We start from the raw sequence: 17,896 nt of genomic DNA, 5'->3' as shown, positions 1-17,896 counted from the left end.
ATAATAATTAATTGAAATTATATCAATCTCGATTTAAAATAAATACAATGTTTTTTCCATAAACGTTATATCCACTTACGTTGGATCGGCATTGGTTGGCAATTACTAAAAGGATCACCCGTGAAACCATTGGGACAGGTACATACTGGCGTATGATTGATCACATCGCAAATAGCACCCAATCCACACGAACCGGGACAAGGATCTCTACATTTTTCTTGCATGCATGCTCTGTCACTTGTACATTCGGAATTAATCGTGCATTCTGGTTTACAATTCGGTGGGCTTCCTATGTAATTTGTAGAGCATGCACATGATGGGAAACCTCCAATATCGCGGCATTCCGAATATGGGCCACATGGGGATGGTACACATGGGTTTTGAATCGGTGTCGTTACAATTGGATTCTCTGAAAAGATTTCTTATGAATTGGCTATCTATTCAAAATATTAAAATATATGGTTTTTCTATTAACATTTATGGTGTATCAGTTGGTTACAATAATAAATGTAATTTATGTAAAAAAAAAAAAAAAAAATTATAATCTTACTTGGCATGGGGAAGCAAACTGTGAAAGGATCACCAGTGAATTCGTTCTTACAAGCACAAATTGGGCTATGGCTAACAATTTTACAAATTGTATTAACGCCACAAGTACCAATGCAGGGATCCACACATTTTTTATTTTTACATGCTTGATTTAGAGAACACTCTGAACTCATGACACATTCTGGTCTACAACTTGGTGGAGTACCAACATATTCAGGAAGGCATGAACAAACTGCTTGACTGTTTATCACACGGCATTGACTATTGGGCCCACAAGGGGAAGGATTACATGGTTCTTTGACAACAATTGCTAAAAAGAAAATATTGAATCGTTAAGAATTTGACAAATTTATAAAAAAAAAAAAAAAGAAACAATCGCATGAATGCAAATGACAATATTTGAATGAACTTACGAGTTGGCGGCTGGGGATGGCAATAATTAAATGGATCACCCGTAAATCCAGATATGCAAGTGCAACTTGGCAAATGACTAATGACACTACATTCAGCGTTTTGACCGCATGTACCAGGACAAGGATTTTGACATTTAGATCTTATACAAGCTAAATTTGACGAACAATCCGAATTGATCGTACATTCTGGACGACAACCTTCGTAAGGATTTCCGATATAATTATTTACACATGTACAAGATCCTACACCATTTTGTTCCTTGCATATAGCATTGGAACCACATGGTGATGGTAAACATGGAGATAATGGTTCTGGTTGAATATCAGCTAAAGAAAAAATGATACATAAATGATTGAAAAAGAAGATTTTTGCAAGAAAATAAATGATCCAATTCTTACGTTGTTTTTGTATGCATTCTGTAAACGGATCACCGGTGTATCCTATTTGACAAGCGCACATAGCTGTATGACTAACTACGCGACATTCTGTATTGGAACCACAGAAATCTTGACAAGGATCTTGACATTTGCGATTAATACAAGCCAAAGAGCTAGCACATTCGCTATTGCTAACACACTCTGGTCTACAATTAGGTGGTGATCCTATGAAACCAGGTTGACAAGCACACGAAGATTTACCATTGATCGTATGATAAAGAGAATTAGGACCACATTGACAGGATGGGCATTCATCTTCCGGTGGTAACGGAGAAGTAACTAATGAAAGAGGAAATACTACGTGATCATTTTGTTCATCTTATTAATCATCTTCATTAAAGGGCTTTGTTCTTATCGTTTAATTAGTAATTGCAAAAATCATTCAACAAAATGTTACTTCTGCTCTTTAATCAAGCGATTATAATTTTTAACGTAAAGTACAATATCCTTACTGATTGGTTCGCATCTAGTAAATGGATCACCCGTATAGTCTGGAGGACAATTACAAACAGGATTGTGATTAATAACTTGACAATTGACATTAAGACCACAGGTTCCTGCACATGGGTCAATACACTTCTGATTACTACATGCTTGATTTCTTGGACAATCTGAACTAACTGTACATTCAGGTCTACATGTTGGCGGACTTCCAAGATAGCCTGGCACACAAGAACAGACTGCTTGACCGTTCATAGGTCTACATCGACTATTAGGACCACATGGGGATGGGCTACATGGATTTAATGATGCTGGTTCTAACGTAATATAAAGTATAAATTAATGAAGATATCAAAAAAAATCATCCTAAAATTATCTATCTTTTTTTTATATGACATACCTTTAACAAAATCACACGATATGAATGCATTACCACTCATTTTTGATGGACAACTGCAAATAGGAATGTGATTAAAGGTATTGCAGATGGCATTTCGTCCACAGATTCCTGGGCAAGGATCTATGCATTTATTTCGAACGCATGCACTGGTCGTAGGACAATCACTATTAAGAACACATTCTGGTCGGCAACTGACATAGGGATCTCCTTGATAATTTTCCAAACAAGTGCATATACCGTCATTGCATAAAGCATTTGGTCCGCAAGGTATTGGATTACATGGATCTTTAACTGGTGATGGCACTGAAAAATGTTTTATTCATTGCAATAATGTTGAACCATATTGTTATATGGTATTTATAGAAATTAAAAGAACAAATATTTAATATTCTTACAAGGTGCTGGAGATGGATAACAATTTGAAAATGGATCTCCTGTATAGTCTTGAAGGCATGTACACATTGGAATATGATTAACAACTGTACATTGTGTTCCTATTCCACAAGAACCTAAGCAAGGATCAACGCAACGTTGTTTAATACAAGCTTTGTTGCTCGAACAATCTGAATTCACTGTACATTCTGGTCTACAATTAGGAGGACTTCCAATATAAGTGGGTGAACATTGACAAGAAGGGCCTCCGTTAATAACGCGACATTCTGAGTAAGGGCCACACGGTGATGGTAAACATGGCTCAGGATTATGTATAGGTGATGGCAAAGATTCTAAAAAATATTATTTAATAATTTTAGAAAAGTTTCTGCTGTATTTATCATCAATGATTTTAATTGATATGTTCTTACGTGGTAAGGGGAAACATCTCGTGAATGGGTCTCCAGTAAAACCTTGCTGACAAGCACAAATTGGACTGTGATTGATGACATTACAAGTAGCTGCAGTACCACAAGTATTCAAACAAGGATCTACACATTTTTGATTAGTGCAGGCACGATTTGCCGGACATTCTGAATTGATGACACACTGAGGACGACAATTTGGAGGGCTACCAATATATTCCGGTAAGCAAGAACATATTCCTTGCTGATTAACAGATCGACAACGACTATTTGGTCCACAAGGTGAAGGATCGCATGGATCTTTGTATTCTATTTCTTGATCTATAAAATTGAAATAAAAGATCCTATATCTCGTGATACATTCATGATTAATCAAACAAACATTCAGTAACTAAAAAAAAAAAATATTTACCGAATTTGATACAATAATGGAAAGGATTTCCGGTGTATCCTGAGATACAAGTGCAAGAAGGATGATGATTAATCACTTGACATTCGGCAAATTGACCACAAGTGCCTGGACAAGGATTCTGACATTTGGATTGTATACAAGTGAGACTTGGTGAACAATCTGTATCAACTACACATTCTGGTCGGCAACCTTCGTAAGGATTACCAATGTAATCTGGTAGACAAGAACAAGAACCTACACCGTCTCGTTCTTTACAGATTGCATTGTAACTACAAGGTGATGGTTCGCATGGTGATAATTCAGGTTTAACTACTGCAAAATGATCATCGATTATTCTTTTCCTATCTGATAATAAAATATAATAGAACGAGTTTGTAAAAAATATCGAATTAGAAACAAACTTACGTGTATCTTTAGTACACTGAATAAATGGATCTCCTGTATAATCGACTGAACAAACGCACATTGGCGTATGACTGACTACGCGACATTCTGCATTTATTCCGCAAGAATCGATACAAGGATCTCTACATTTTCGTCCGATACATGCTAAATTACTCGAACATTCGCTATTACTGATACATTCTGGTCTACAATTAGGTGGAGAACCTATAAATTCTGGTAAACAGGCACAAGATGGGGCATCGTTTATCACTTGGCATACAGCATTAGCACCACAAGGAGATGGTTGACACGGATTTTCTGGTATAACAGGTTCTGGTGCTAAAGAAAAAATATGATTATTGTTAACGTCATTCTCAAATTGAAATACATTGATCTGCCTGATTTCTATTTCAGTAATGTGAAAGTGTCTTACGTTTTATAAGACATTGTACAAATGGATCACCAGTCATCTCTGGTGGACAACTACAAAGAGGGTTGTGATTGACGACATGACAGATTGCCTTAAAACCACAAGAACCAAGACAAGGATTGATACATTTTTGATTGTTGCAAGCTTCCGTTAATTGACAATCAGAACTAATGGTACACTCTGGTCTGCATGCAGGTGGTGCACCAAGAAATCCTGACACGCATGAACAAACAGCTTGTTGTCTGATTTCACGACAAACACTATTGGGACCGCATGGTGAAGGCACGCAAGGATTCTGCTTAACTGGATCTATTTTCAATTTGTCAAAGTATTTATATTAATTGTAAAAAAGTGTTTACGTGAATTTCAGTTAGTTTGAAGATAATTCGAAGTACAATACCTTCAAGAATAAAACAACGCACGAAAGCATTTCCGACCATACTAGATGGACAACTACACATGGGAATATGATTGTATGCAACACATTGTGCATTTTGACCACAAACTCCTGGACATGGATCGACACATTTGTTTCGTATGCAAGCACGATTTTGTGGACAATCGTTATTTAATGTACATTCAGGGCGGCAACCAATGTAAGGGTCGCCTTGATATTCCGCTAAACATTTGCAAATACCATCGTTGCATTCGGTATTTGGTCCACATACAGTTGTTGTACAAAGATCAGTGATACTGGGTTCTGCTGTAAATGTGTAATACGTTTTTTCACTTAGGATTTGAACCTAAAATCGATCCAAATATTGCTATGTATATTTTTTAATTTGAATCTTACTTGTTATTGTTGGACTAGGATAACAATTATTGAAAGGATCTCCGGTAAATCCTTCAGGACAGAGACACATTGCTATGTGATTGTAAACGTTACAAAGAGAAGTAATACCGCAAGATCCTGAACAAGGATCTTTGCATTTTTCTTGAATGCAAGCAAGATTTTTAGGACAATCATAATTGACACGACATTCCGGTCTACAATTGGGTGGGGATCCAATGTAATTTGGTAAACACGAACAGGATGCCGTACCACCGATATTTCTGCATTCCGCATACATCCCACAAGGAGATGGTATGCATGGTTCTTTTGGTATTATTTCATCTCGTGGAATTTCGACTGAAATTTTAGCGACAAAATATCGATATTATAGTAATCGTTTTATAAATGTAACTAATTAATGTAAAAATGTTCATGTCACCCGACATTGTTTCTCTTACATGGAGCAGGGAAACATTTGGTGAATGGATCTCCAGTATAACCAGAATTGCAACTACAAATGGGACTATGATTGATAACTCTGCATTGAGTATTAATTCCACAAGTATCTATGCAAGGTGATGCACATTTTTGATTAATGCATGCTAATTCCTTCGAACATTCACTGTTAACGGTACATTCTGGGCGACAGTTTGGTGGGGTACCAATATAATTTGGGAGACAAGTACACACAGCATGATCATTTATATTTCTGCATTTGCTGTTTGATCCACAAGGTGATGGACTGCATGGATTTGATTCTGATAGGCTTGCTGTATGGAAAACATAGTAAATCATCATCAATTATAAATGAAATCACTTAATCGAAATGTGACTTATTTCTCTTGACAATGCTTCTTACACTTTTTTTTTTAATAACAAGTGGATTGAAATAATCTAAAAGAAAAATTAGTTAATTCAAACTATAAAGTGTAAGAAACATAAATATAACTGCGATAATATAGTGCTTCCTTTTTTTACTTCTAATGTGAAGTAAAGTATATTGAAGCAAAATGTTTTGTGTACGGCTGTAAATTGTCTTTTTATAGAACTACATAGGAAATATTGCTTACGGGTTGTGATTTCTAAGGTACAGTGCCTGAATGGGTCTCCGGTATATCCTGGATTACAGGTACAAGTGGGCAGATGATTAATAGGGTAGCATTTGGCATTTGATCCACAGGTTCCTGGGCACGGGTCTCTGCATTTCAGGGTCATACAGGCCATTGTAGAAGGACAATCGGAATTTTGAGTACATTCGGGTCTACATCCTTGGTAAGGGTCACCTAAGTAGTCCGGTATACAGGAACATGAGCCGGCGCCGTTATTCTCACGACAGATCGCATTAGCGCCACATGGGGAAGGCTCACATGGTTTCCTGATATCTAACGGGGTGTCTATGGGAAAGAGAAACTTTACGTCAATTTAAATAAAACATGCAACGACATGAACACATGTTTGAAGCGCTTGTGCAAAATGGCGTTGAACGGAGAAGGCGTTGGTGGTTGTTTTATAACGTGTTGGATTTTTTGTTTTTGTTTATTATATTCAGCTGTGCATTTTTCTTAGCTATTGGCAAATGTTGAAGAAGCAAAACATTAATTCTAATTATAAATATTTCGTTGGGTAGCTTCGTGTGGTAGGGTCAGTGATCGATTATTTTGCTGTTGAATATTTTTGTTTAGTAAGCTTTTTAATCTTATCGCTTGTGGTTAATACATCAAGCGTGGGTTCCAGATTAATTTCAATTCTAGAAACACATTCATACTTATTTGATCAGTTTTTTCTTGGTCGACTTTTTCTATAGGGTGTTTTCATAGTTATTTCAGGGTTACGTTGTTATGTTAAGGGGAAAGTGCATTCGATGAGTATCTTAAAAATATACGTGGTTTTTTATCAGTACGCTCTATCAGAGGTTGTCAATGAGGGCGGTGTTGATCTTTGGGTTATGGGAAAAACGCTTATGGGCATGTCATTCTTTGTTATGGGGGTTTCATGAGGGATGAGTGCATCTAAGAGCCTAATGTTTCTAGGCCCCGCCACCATTATTCGTCATATCATATTTCGCATTTGTTCTTATTGAAAAGAAATATTGCGTAAATTGCAATTGAATAAATAAAACGTGCGAAATATTATATATTGGTTGATTAATCGCAAGGACTTATGGGAATCGCACAACCATTTCAATTTTATGATTTGTGCAGTAAAAGCTTAACTTAAATGAATGCCACGGTTATATTAATATGTCATCGCTATTATTATTATTATTAATATGGCATTTGGAAAAAATCATCATCTTTTTTCGAAGATTTTCGAAAACTTCTTTATCATCACAATTATTCATTGCAAATTTTTCTTGCGTACAGAAGCGAAGCACTTACCTGTGTTGAAGTGTAGAAATTGGTAAAATATTAAAAAATATAATTATAGAAATATATAAAATATTTCTAATACTGTTCAAGAATAAATAATAAATAAATAAAAAAAGAAGTAAAACGTTCAAAAAAGCAATTTTCAAGAGAATGAGACAAGTGCTTAATATCAGGAGGAGGATAATTCATCATATAATATTATTTTTAGTTTTTTTGTAATTATTTATTTAATAATTATAAAAATTTGCGCCAGTATAGATGCAATCCTCCAAACACACTTGAGAATGTTGCTTACGAACACCATCCGTTAGGACGGAATTTTTTTCTGCCCGAAAGATAGGCAACCCGTAATACATACGTGTATGAACAGTTTGGACTGAAAAAAAATTCCGTCCCAACAGATGACGCTCGCAAGCAACATTTTCAAGTGTGTCTGGTGGGTTGCATTCCTACAGGCGTAATGTTTTTATAAATTATGATAAAAATTTAACTTTAATTTTGTAATTAATACTCTTTTTAGTATGCAATTGCACACAAATACACACATATAGAATAGGAAAAACTGTATACTATATTCTATCTCATTCATCGAGTTTCTTTATTTTGTTTGTCTATTTGACCGTTTTTAAATCATCCCCATTCTAAACAAGTTTTCAATTCAAAAATATTTCAATAATTGTACAATATATAAATCTTCAATTTTCTAATATTTTTCTCATTACGTTTCATTAGTGAAAATAATATTTTACCAAATCTACTTCTTCGTCAAACAATAATGCAAGCGTTATAAAAATATAATAATTGTACTCACCCTTGAGAGCAGGTTCACAAACGCTGAATGCATTTCCAGAGAAACCAGCTAGACACGTACAAACCGCGTGATGATTAACCACAGAACACTGAGCATTTACACCACACAAACCAACACACGGATCACGACACTTTTGTTGTATGCACGCTAAATGAGCTGGACATTCTGGATTGATGGTACACTCTGGTCTACAATTTGGTGGTATACCGATGTAATTCTGCATGCAGGAACAAGCTGGACTTTCACCTCGTACGTGGCATTCAGCATTCGGTCCGCAAGGTGATGGCATGCAAGGATTCGTAGGTCGTGCTGATACGCCTGTAAAAAATAAACAAATAAATGATTAATTATCTATTTATAATAGATTAAAGCAAGTAAAGAACAATATTAATAAAAACTTACTTGGTAAAGGATAACATCTGCTAAATGGATCACCGGTATTTCCTTCCGAGCAACTGCAAATAGGATTATGATTGACAACTTGACATTTTGTATTTTGTCCGCATGTTCCTGGGCATGGATCTTCACATTTTCCATTCAGACACGCTTGGGTTAGAGGACACTCAGAACTAACGACGCATTCGGGTCGACAAGAAGGTGGACTACCAATAAAACTTGGCTGACAAGAACAAACTGCATGATCGTTGACGATTTTACAAATGCTGTTAGGTCCACAAGGTGATGGCGAACAAGTTTGTTTTCCCATTTCTGTAAAGAGATTAAAATATTGAATATTAATTTATGATATTACACTTTATCTTTATTTCATATTTTATTATAATTTCTGATGCATACCATCTGGCAAATATGGTCGACAGAAACTAAACGGATCCCCAGTATTTCCAGCTGAACAACTGCACATTGGAATATGATTGACAACGTTACATTGAGCATTTGTACCGCATGTTCCTGGACATGGATCAACGCAACGTTGATTTATACAAGTTTTCACACGAGGACAATCGGAATTCATGGTGCATTCTGGTCGACAATAAACGTATGGATCTCCAAAATGATTGGCAAAACAGGTACACTCGCCAGCGTCACATTCAGCGTTAGGTCCGCAAGGTGATGGATTGCATAAATCTTCAGGTATGTTTGGTTGTACTGAAATAATTAGCATTTGAATTAACACGATTAGAATTACATTGAAAATTATATTGTTATAAATCCAATATCATTAATATTATACCTGTAATCGGCGAGCATAATGTGAAAGGATCTCCGGTATAACCTGATTGACATAAACAAGTAGGAATATGAGTTTGAACCCGACAATCCGCATTTTGCCCGCAAGATCCAACGCATGGGTCTCTACATTTCTCAGAGATACATGCTTGGTTCGATGGACAATCAGTATTTACGACACATTCTGGACGGCAGTTGGGTGGCTGTCCAATATAATTATTTTGACAAGAACATGCTGCTCGATCATCAACTATTTTACATTCGGAATATAAGCCACATGGATTTGGTATACATGGATTGCCAATGGGTGTCGGTATATCCACTGTTAAATAATATAATAATTAATATCATTGAACAAAATATTTATAGTGAAACTATCGTTGTGAAAATCTTTTGCTTACTTGTAATAGTATAACATCTTGAAAATGGATCTCCAGTCATTCCATGAGAACAACTACACAGAGGATTATGATTGATAACTCTGCAATTGGCGCCTATTCCACATGTTCCTGGACATGGATCTGTACACTTATATTTGTAACATGCACGATTCAATGGACATTCAGAATTAACAACACATTCTGGTTTGCAATTTGGAGGTGTTCCAACGAAAGAAGTCTGACACGAACATACAGCCTGGTCGTTAATTACACGACACAAACTATTAGGTCCACATGGTGAAGGAGAACATGGATCGATAGTTGTTGGCATTGTTTCGGATTGAAGTACACAAGTTGCAAATGGGTCTCCGACATATCCAGGTACGCATGTACATGTTGGAATGTGATTGATGACCGAACATTGTGCTTGAATTCCACATATACCAGGACAAGGATCTTTGCATTTGTTACGTATGCATGCCTTATTTGTTGGACAATCTGAACTGAGAATACATTCAGGTTGACAACCCTCGTATGGATTACCATGATAATCTTCTATGCAAATACATGCACCGGTGTTTTCACGTTGTTGACAAATTGCATTAGATCCGCATGGTGATGGTACACATGGATTTATTTCTTCCTCTGTAATATTAATTAATAAGATATTTCACTGTAAAATATTGTTTCAATAAAGAACATAAAATATATTGATTTTTACCTTTACGAAGGACGCATTGTACAAATGGATTGCCTGAATAACCAGTTGTACACGAACAAGTAACTGCATGATTTATTACAATACATTCTGCATTCTCACCGCACGATCCTGGGCATGGATCTTTGCATTTAGCATTTACGCATGCTTTATTCGTTGGACAATCTGGATTAATTAAACATTCTGGACGACACGACGGCGGCGTGCCAATGTAAGATGGTAAACAGGAACATGATGGATTTTCATTAACAATTTGACACTGTGCGTTTGGACCACATGGTGAAGGATTACAAGGATCTCCATTATCCTTAGGTTCTAGGTCTATAAAACAATAACAAAATGTCATCAGTTAAGACAGTTTGTTAAAGTAATATGTTGATATTAATTATTATACTTACATTGAACGAAACAGCTCTTAAATGGATCTCCCGTTTGTCCAGGTAGACAACTACAAATCGGTGAATGATTGATAACTTCACACCTAGCGTTCAAACCGCAAGATCCTAAGCATGGATCTGTACACTTTTTATTTACACAAGCACGTGTCGGTGGACATTCCGAACTTATTAAACATTCTGGTCTACATGATGGTGGGGAACCAAGATAGCCTTCCAAACATGAACAAACAGCGTGATCTTCGATATTTCGACACTGACTATTTGGTCCACATGGTGATGGATTGCATGGATTCGTTTTAGATACCGGCACTGAAATTTATAAATTATATATTTTATACAAATTGTTGATAATATAAATAAATGAGATAAGTATTGGTAAATATTTGTAACATACTTTGTGGCTGCAAGCGACAGTTCACAAATGGATCACCAATGTAACCGGTAACGCAAGAACAAACAGGTATATGATTTACAACATCGCACTCAGCGTTTTGGCCACATGTTCCAGGACAAGGATCAATGCATTTGTTTCTGATGCAGGTCTTATCACGTGGACATTCTGAATTGAGAATACATTCTGGTCTGCAAGCTTCGTAAGGATTACCACCGTATCCTGGTAAACATTCGCATTCACCATCTCTGCAAATGGCATTTAATCCGCATGGTAAATTGTTACAAAGGAATCCCGTTTGTGGTTTTTCGGTTGCTGAAAATATAACAAAAAATATTATTCGTAAATATAAATAATAATGATATAAAATATATATGAAAGATTTATATTAAACTAATAAAATGCATACTTGGTGGTATAGTCGTGCATTGAGTGAAAGGATCACCAGTAAAACCTTCAATGCATGTGCATACTGGTATATGATTAAGTATATGACACTGTGCATTGACACCGCAGGATCCTGGACACGGATCTTGACACTTTTGATTGAGACATGCAAGATTACTCTTACATTCGGAACTTAGTATACATTCTGGACGACATTCCGGAGGTACGCCAATGTAATTTGGTAGACAGGAACACGCTGGACTTCCAGATATTATTTGACAAAGTGAATTTGGACCGCATGGAGATGGATTACAGGATGGTGGACGTTCCGTAACTTGTTTAGTTGTTTCATCTGAAATATATAAACAAATAATATATTAAATATGTTAAATAATGATCATCTTAAAATATAAAATATCAATTTTGTTACTTACCAAAAGAGCACAGGGTAAATGGATCACCGGTGAAACCAACAGGACAAATACATATTGGATTATGATTTTTCGTGGTACAATGTGCTTTCAATCCACAACTATTGGGGCAAGGATCCGAACACTTATTGTTAATACATGCAAGATGTTGAGGACATTCTGCATTAACAACACATTCTGGTCTGCATGATGGTGGTATACCCTTGTAATCTGGTAGACACGTGCAAACAGCTTGACCATTAATTTCCCGACATTTGCTATTGGGTCCGCAAGGTGATGGAGAGCATGGATCTAACGGTGGAGGACCTAGAAAAAAAATTAAACAACATTATTGCATATCTAAATACTTCGGTTAATGAATCTTACAAATATAATTACACGTATACTTACGTATTTGTTCTATTTCACAAGCTGAATATGGATCTCCTGTGTATCCAGGTGGACAAGTACAAACTGGAACATGTGATTGAACATTGCATACAGACAAAACACCACACGTATTGGGACATGGATCAGAACATTTAAATCCAATGCATGCCAGGTGTGGTGCACAATCAGTATTTGATTCACATTCCTTGTGACATCCTTTCACGTTGTCGTATGGATCGCCAATTAGATCGGATGGACAAATGCATGCTCCCGCACCATTTCGTTCTCGACATTGTGCATTTGGTCCGCATGGATTTGGCACACAAGGATTTGTTATAGTTTTTCCAGTTGCTATATAAATTATTAACCACATTAAGAAATATATTACAAACGTTATATATATATATATATATAATAATTGACTTATTAATTATAATACTTACTCGGAGCAGAAGACAGTATGCAACCTAAGCTTGGATCACCTTCGTAACCGTCAGGACAAGTACAAATTGCAACGTGATTTTGAACATTACATATTGCTTGTTCACTGCATGCTCCAGGACAAGGATTACTACATCTCTGATTTATGCAAGCCGCAGTTTTATAACATTCAGAATTATCTGTACACTCTGGTCTGCAATTTGGTGGACGTCCAATATAATTCAACAAACATGAACATGCCGGTTGTGATCCTATAACTCTGCATTGAGAATTCGGTCCACATGGATTCGGATCGCATGGATTTTCTATAGTCGGCGGTGTTTGTACGTCAATGAGTAAACAACCAGAGAATGGATCACCCGTATATCCAGTTGCACAGGTACAAATAGGATTATGATTTACGGTGAAACATTTGGTATTTTGTCCACACGTTCCTGGACAAGGATCCGTACATTTATTATCGATGCATGCTTTGTTTTGCGAACATTCAGAACTGACACTGCATTCTGGACGACACGAAGGAGGTATTCCAATAAATCCTGGTTGACATAAACATACTGCGTGACCATTGTGAATTCTGCAATTACTATTTGGACCACAAGGTGATGGATCGCAAGGATTTGTTGGTATCAATTGAGATGTTGTTTCTATTGGTGTACAACGACTGAATGGATCTCCGGTAAATCCAGATATACAAGAACATGCTGGTGCATGATTGACAACTCTACAAGTAGCTTCTTCACCGCAAGTATTCAAACAAGGATTCACGCATTTATTATTTAAACAAGCCTTGCTACGATCGCAGTCATTGTTTGTTACACATTCAGGTCTGCAACCAATATATGGATCGCCAATATATTCAGCTAAACATGTACAGGATCCTGCTCCATTTCTTTCATTGCATATTGCATTTGCACCGCAAGGTGATGGATTACAAGGTGTACGAGGTTGTTCGGTAGTAATTGGTTCTGCAATTATAAAAATAAAGTTTGGTAGAGAGGAATATTTGATTCCTATCATTTCTTAAATATTAAAAATAATAAATAATTACTTTCAATGATAGGAGTACATTCTGTGAATGGATCTCCTGTGAATCCAGCATTGCAAATACAAATAGGATTATGTTTAATAACGTTACAATACGTGTTTACTCCGCAAGATCCAGGACAAGGATCAACACACTGTTCATTTTGACATGCCAAATTACCAGGACATCCTTCGTTTATTACACATTCTGGACGACAATTGGGTGCTCTACCAATAAAGTTTGGTAGACAAGAACATGCTGGGAATCCATCAATTACGCGACATTGTGAATTAGGTCCACATGGCGAAGGAATGCATGGATTATCGCTTGGTTTGTCTTCTGATTTAGAAACTGATGAAAATCATATAATTATTATATGTCGAATAATACAATTATACACAGGCATAAACAAAAGTTTTAAAAATTACCTTCTTTGACGCATTCGAAAAATGGATCTCCTGTATAACCAGACGTACAACTGCATATTGGATTATGATTGACTACTTGACAATTGGCATTCAATCCACATGTACCCACGCATGGATCTTTACACCTATGTTCGATGCAGGCTGTGTTTTGAGTACAATCTGCACTAACCACGCATTCTGGTCTGCAGGAAGGTGGACTTCCAAGATAATCTGGTTGGCAAGAACATACTGCATGATTATCTATCACACGGCAATTACTATAAGGACCACACGGTGATGGATTGCATGGTTCTTCTGAATTTGGAATATCTATAAAAAAAATAATCAAACATATTTAATTGAAATGTTATAAATATTTATATATGTTTTATTTGAACGTGACTACGTACCAACGAATTCATGGCACGATTTCAATGGATCACCAGTGTAGCCAGACAAACAGCTACAAGATGGTTGATGATTATAAACATGGCACTGAGCATTTAAACCACATGCACCTAAACATGGATCCTTGCATTTATTATTAATGCAAGCATTCGTTGGTATACAATCAGAATTTTGAACACATTCCGGTCTACATCCTTCGTATGGATCTCCAGTATAATCAGGTAAACATGAGCACGAACCTACTCCGTTTCTTTCTTTGCAAATAGCATTTATACCACATGGTGAAGGATCACATGGCAATGGTATTGGTAGAATAACTAAAATTTTAAATTTCATTAAAATATAAAACACTTAACAAAAATAATTAAATATTATTCGAATGATTTACCTTTACTGCATCCTGAGAAAGGATCTCCCTCGTAACCCTCGTAACATAAACACATCGGACGATGATTTTGCACAGTACAATTTGTATTTAATCCACAAGAACCAGCACACGGATTTAAACATTTCTTTTGAATACAAGCCAAAGAGTTAGGACAATCTTGATGAATTAAACATTCGGGCCTGCAATTTGGTGGTGCGCCAAACATTCCACTCATGCAAGTGCATACTGGATGATCACCCTGTACACGACATTCGGCATTTGGTCCACATGGAGATGGTAAACAAAGATTCTTTATACCTGGAACTATATTGGTAAACTCTGTTAGATATAATTTACAATACACAAATTGAATTTTATTCAATGAAAATTATTATACCTTCTCTATTGCATTGTATAAATGGATCCCCGTTATAATCAGGAGGACAAGTACACAATGGATTGTGTTTGATAACTTGGCAAAGAGCATTTAATCCACATAAACCTGGACACGGATCGCTACACTTTTTGTTGATGCAAGAAAGATGTTCTGGACATTCGGAACTGACGAGACATTCCGGTCGACAAGAAGGTGGTACACCTTGATAACCTGGACTGCATGAACAAACAGCTCGATCTTTCATTACACGACAAATACTGTGAGGCCCACATGGTGATGGCAAACATGGATTTTGAGATGGAGGAGCTATAAACAAATATATATATAGATATATTTAAAATATTTCTACTTTCCAAGTCAGTTGAGAAATAAAATGAGAAATATTTTAATGTACTTACGAGGCTTTTCTACTTTACAAGAACGGAAAGGATCCCCGCTGTATCCTGGTAAGCAAGAACACACTGGAATGTGATCAGATACTTCACAATGTGCATTTGAACCACAAACTCCAGGACAAGGATCTCTACAATGTTGATTGAAACAAGCCAAATGATTGGAACAATCTTGATTGGATATACATTCTGCTCTACAATCCTCTAAATAAGGATTTCCTATATATGGTGGTACACAAATACATTTTGCTACGCCATTGTTATTTGTACAAATGGCATTTTTACCGCACGGTGAGTCTAAACAAGGATCGTACGTATCCATTGATTGAACTAAAAAATAATTATTAAAATATAATTCATATTATTATATTTAAAAAAATGTTTATATTATTTCTTTCGTTAAGATTATTGTAATATTGTAATAAATGAATATTTAATTAAATATACCTGAACAATTTTTATAAGGATTTCCTACTGTTAAATTAGGACAATAACAGGGTGGTGTTTTAGTTGCATTGCACATTGCTCCAAAACCACATGGATTCAATTCACATACGCTGGATTTTGGTATGCATCCTCTGATTGTATTAGGACTTTCGATATAACCGGACAAACAAGTACACTTGGCAAATCCATTGCTCAAAACGGTACATTGAGTGTTAGGACCGCATGGAGATGATTCGCAAGGATTTTTCGAAAGTGCGCATGGCAAATGTGGTGGATCACCTTCATATCCTGGTAAGCAGAAACATTTCATTTGACCATTTACAACTCGACAGCCTGAATTTGCACCGCACGAATTTTTCTGACATTTGTCTCCTTCAGGAACTAAAATATTCAAAATGAAATTATTTAAAAAATTTGTCTTCATTTATATGGTGTTCCTGCATCAAATCAGATACATACTGCATTCTTCAAACGGATTTCCAGTTAGACCCTTTGGACAGAAACATATGGGATTTCCATTATCATTTTCACACATAGCATCCAAACCACACGGATTAGGAATACACGGATTAGTTGATACTTCTTTGCATCCAATATCTGGTCTACCCTCATACCCTGATAAACATTTACATTGTGCTTCGTGATTGTCAGTGTAACATTTAGCATTTTCACCACAACTTAATTCCAAACATGGATTGATACATTGTCTGTTTAATCTGTCGCAGTATTTGTTAGGTGGACAATCTTCGTTATAGTGGCATATATTTTTACCTTCCTCAACTAAAAAAAATACGAATAACTTACAAACATATTCTTATTTGCCCCATCCTTAAAAAATAATTGATAGTTACCTAAATCACATTGTTTATATCCGTCTCCATGATAATCTTCCTCGCAACTGCAATCGGTTCCATGATTTGTATTGATGCAAATTGCGTGTTCTGCGCAAGGGTTCCGAACTAGACAAGGTTCTTGACAAGTATTTCCAATGCATACCTCTGTCAGGGGGCAATCTTTGTCGCTAGTGCAACCCGCTAAATGGAAAGAGTGAGAAAGCCCATATAGCCCCAAGATGTGCATAAGATAAAGATATAAAATGAAAATAGATATTTTGTTCATTGCTTTGCTTGTAAAGAGTGAAATGATCTTTATAGTGATTCAGCTAGTGACGTAAGTTAACTATATGTATATATATTATATATATATATATATGTATATGTGTGTGTATTTATATGTGCACACATAATAATATTAAATTGTATGTATAATAATATATTTATAATTAATTAATAGAAAACTATTTGATATATAAGATTGAGATTTTTGGTGCATCACATTTGTTGAACTTTCTATTAAAGTTATTAATAAATGATCTATATGATGCTATGTATAAAGCTTCATCATATTTTCTAATCATTTTTTGTTGTTTTTTTTTTTTTTTAAATGTTTATAGTATATACATATTTACAGCTAACAAATTGGCTGTAAAAAGTAAAGTCAAATGCATTGTATTGATATACAAAATATATATA

General features: G+C 35.8%; 1 protein-coding gene across 1 annotated transcript in view; it reads right to left on the bottom strand.

Moving 5' to 3' along the window:
* dpy (fibrillin-like protein dumpy) overlaps positions 1 to 17,896 on the bottom strand; it is an 87,997-nt gene that overhangs the window by 40,466 nt on the left and 29,635 nt on the right. Inside the window, 36 exon segments of the mRNA XM_015327207.2 lie at positions 80 to 409; positions 551 to 859; positions 963 to 1,289; positions 1,362 to 1,679; positions 1,853 to 2,158; positions 2,242 to 2,544; positions 2,637 to 2,966; positions 3,045 to 3,359; positions 3,451 to 3,762; positions 3,856 to 4,173; positions 4,268 to 4,573; positions 4,665 to 4,967; positions 5,058 to 5,393; positions 5,495 to 5,806; positions 6,107 to 6,430; positions 8,217 to 8,534; positions 8,619 to 8,924; positions 9,012 to 9,323; positions 9,409 to 9,726; positions 9,806 to 10,429; positions 10,506 to 10,823; positions 10,901 to 11,209; positions 11,295 to 11,606; positions 11,701 to 12,030; positions 12,113 to 12,415; positions 12,500 to 12,829; positions 12,922 to 13,887; positions 13,971 to 14,297; positions 14,375 to 14,683; positions 14,764 to 15,078; positions 15,150 to 15,452; positions 15,526 to 15,831; positions 15,924 to 16,247; positions 16,365 to 16,745; positions 16,824 to 17,144; positions 17,216 to 17,398. Of these exon segments, the coding sequence (XP_015182693.2) occupies positions 80 to 409; positions 551 to 859; positions 963 to 1,289; positions 1,362 to 1,679; positions 1,853 to 2,158; positions 2,242 to 2,544; positions 2,637 to 2,966; positions 3,045 to 3,359; positions 3,451 to 3,762; positions 3,856 to 4,173; positions 4,268 to 4,573; positions 4,665 to 4,967; positions 5,058 to 5,393; positions 5,495 to 5,806; positions 6,107 to 6,430; positions 8,217 to 8,534; positions 8,619 to 8,924; positions 9,012 to 9,323; positions 9,409 to 9,726; positions 9,806 to 10,429; positions 10,506 to 10,823; positions 10,901 to 11,209; positions 11,295 to 11,606; positions 11,701 to 12,030; positions 12,113 to 12,415; positions 12,500 to 12,829; positions 12,922 to 13,887; positions 13,971 to 14,297; positions 14,375 to 14,683; positions 14,764 to 15,078; positions 15,150 to 15,452; positions 15,526 to 15,831; positions 15,924 to 16,247; positions 16,365 to 16,745; positions 16,824 to 17,144; positions 17,216 to 17,398 (12,264 nt within the window).

The sequence above is a fragment of the Polistes dominula genome, unplaced genomic scaffold (assembly GCF_049000335.1).
Source record: "Polistes dominula isolate Pdom_NZ unplaced genomic scaffold, Pdom_raw_medaka contig_23, whole genome shotgun sequence".
NCBI classification, from domain to species: Eukaryota; Metazoa; Arthropoda; class Insecta; order Hymenoptera; family Vespidae; genus Polistes; species Polistes dominula.
Note: the sequence above shows the minus strand (reverse complement) of the source record. Positions and strands in the feature narration are given on the sequence as shown.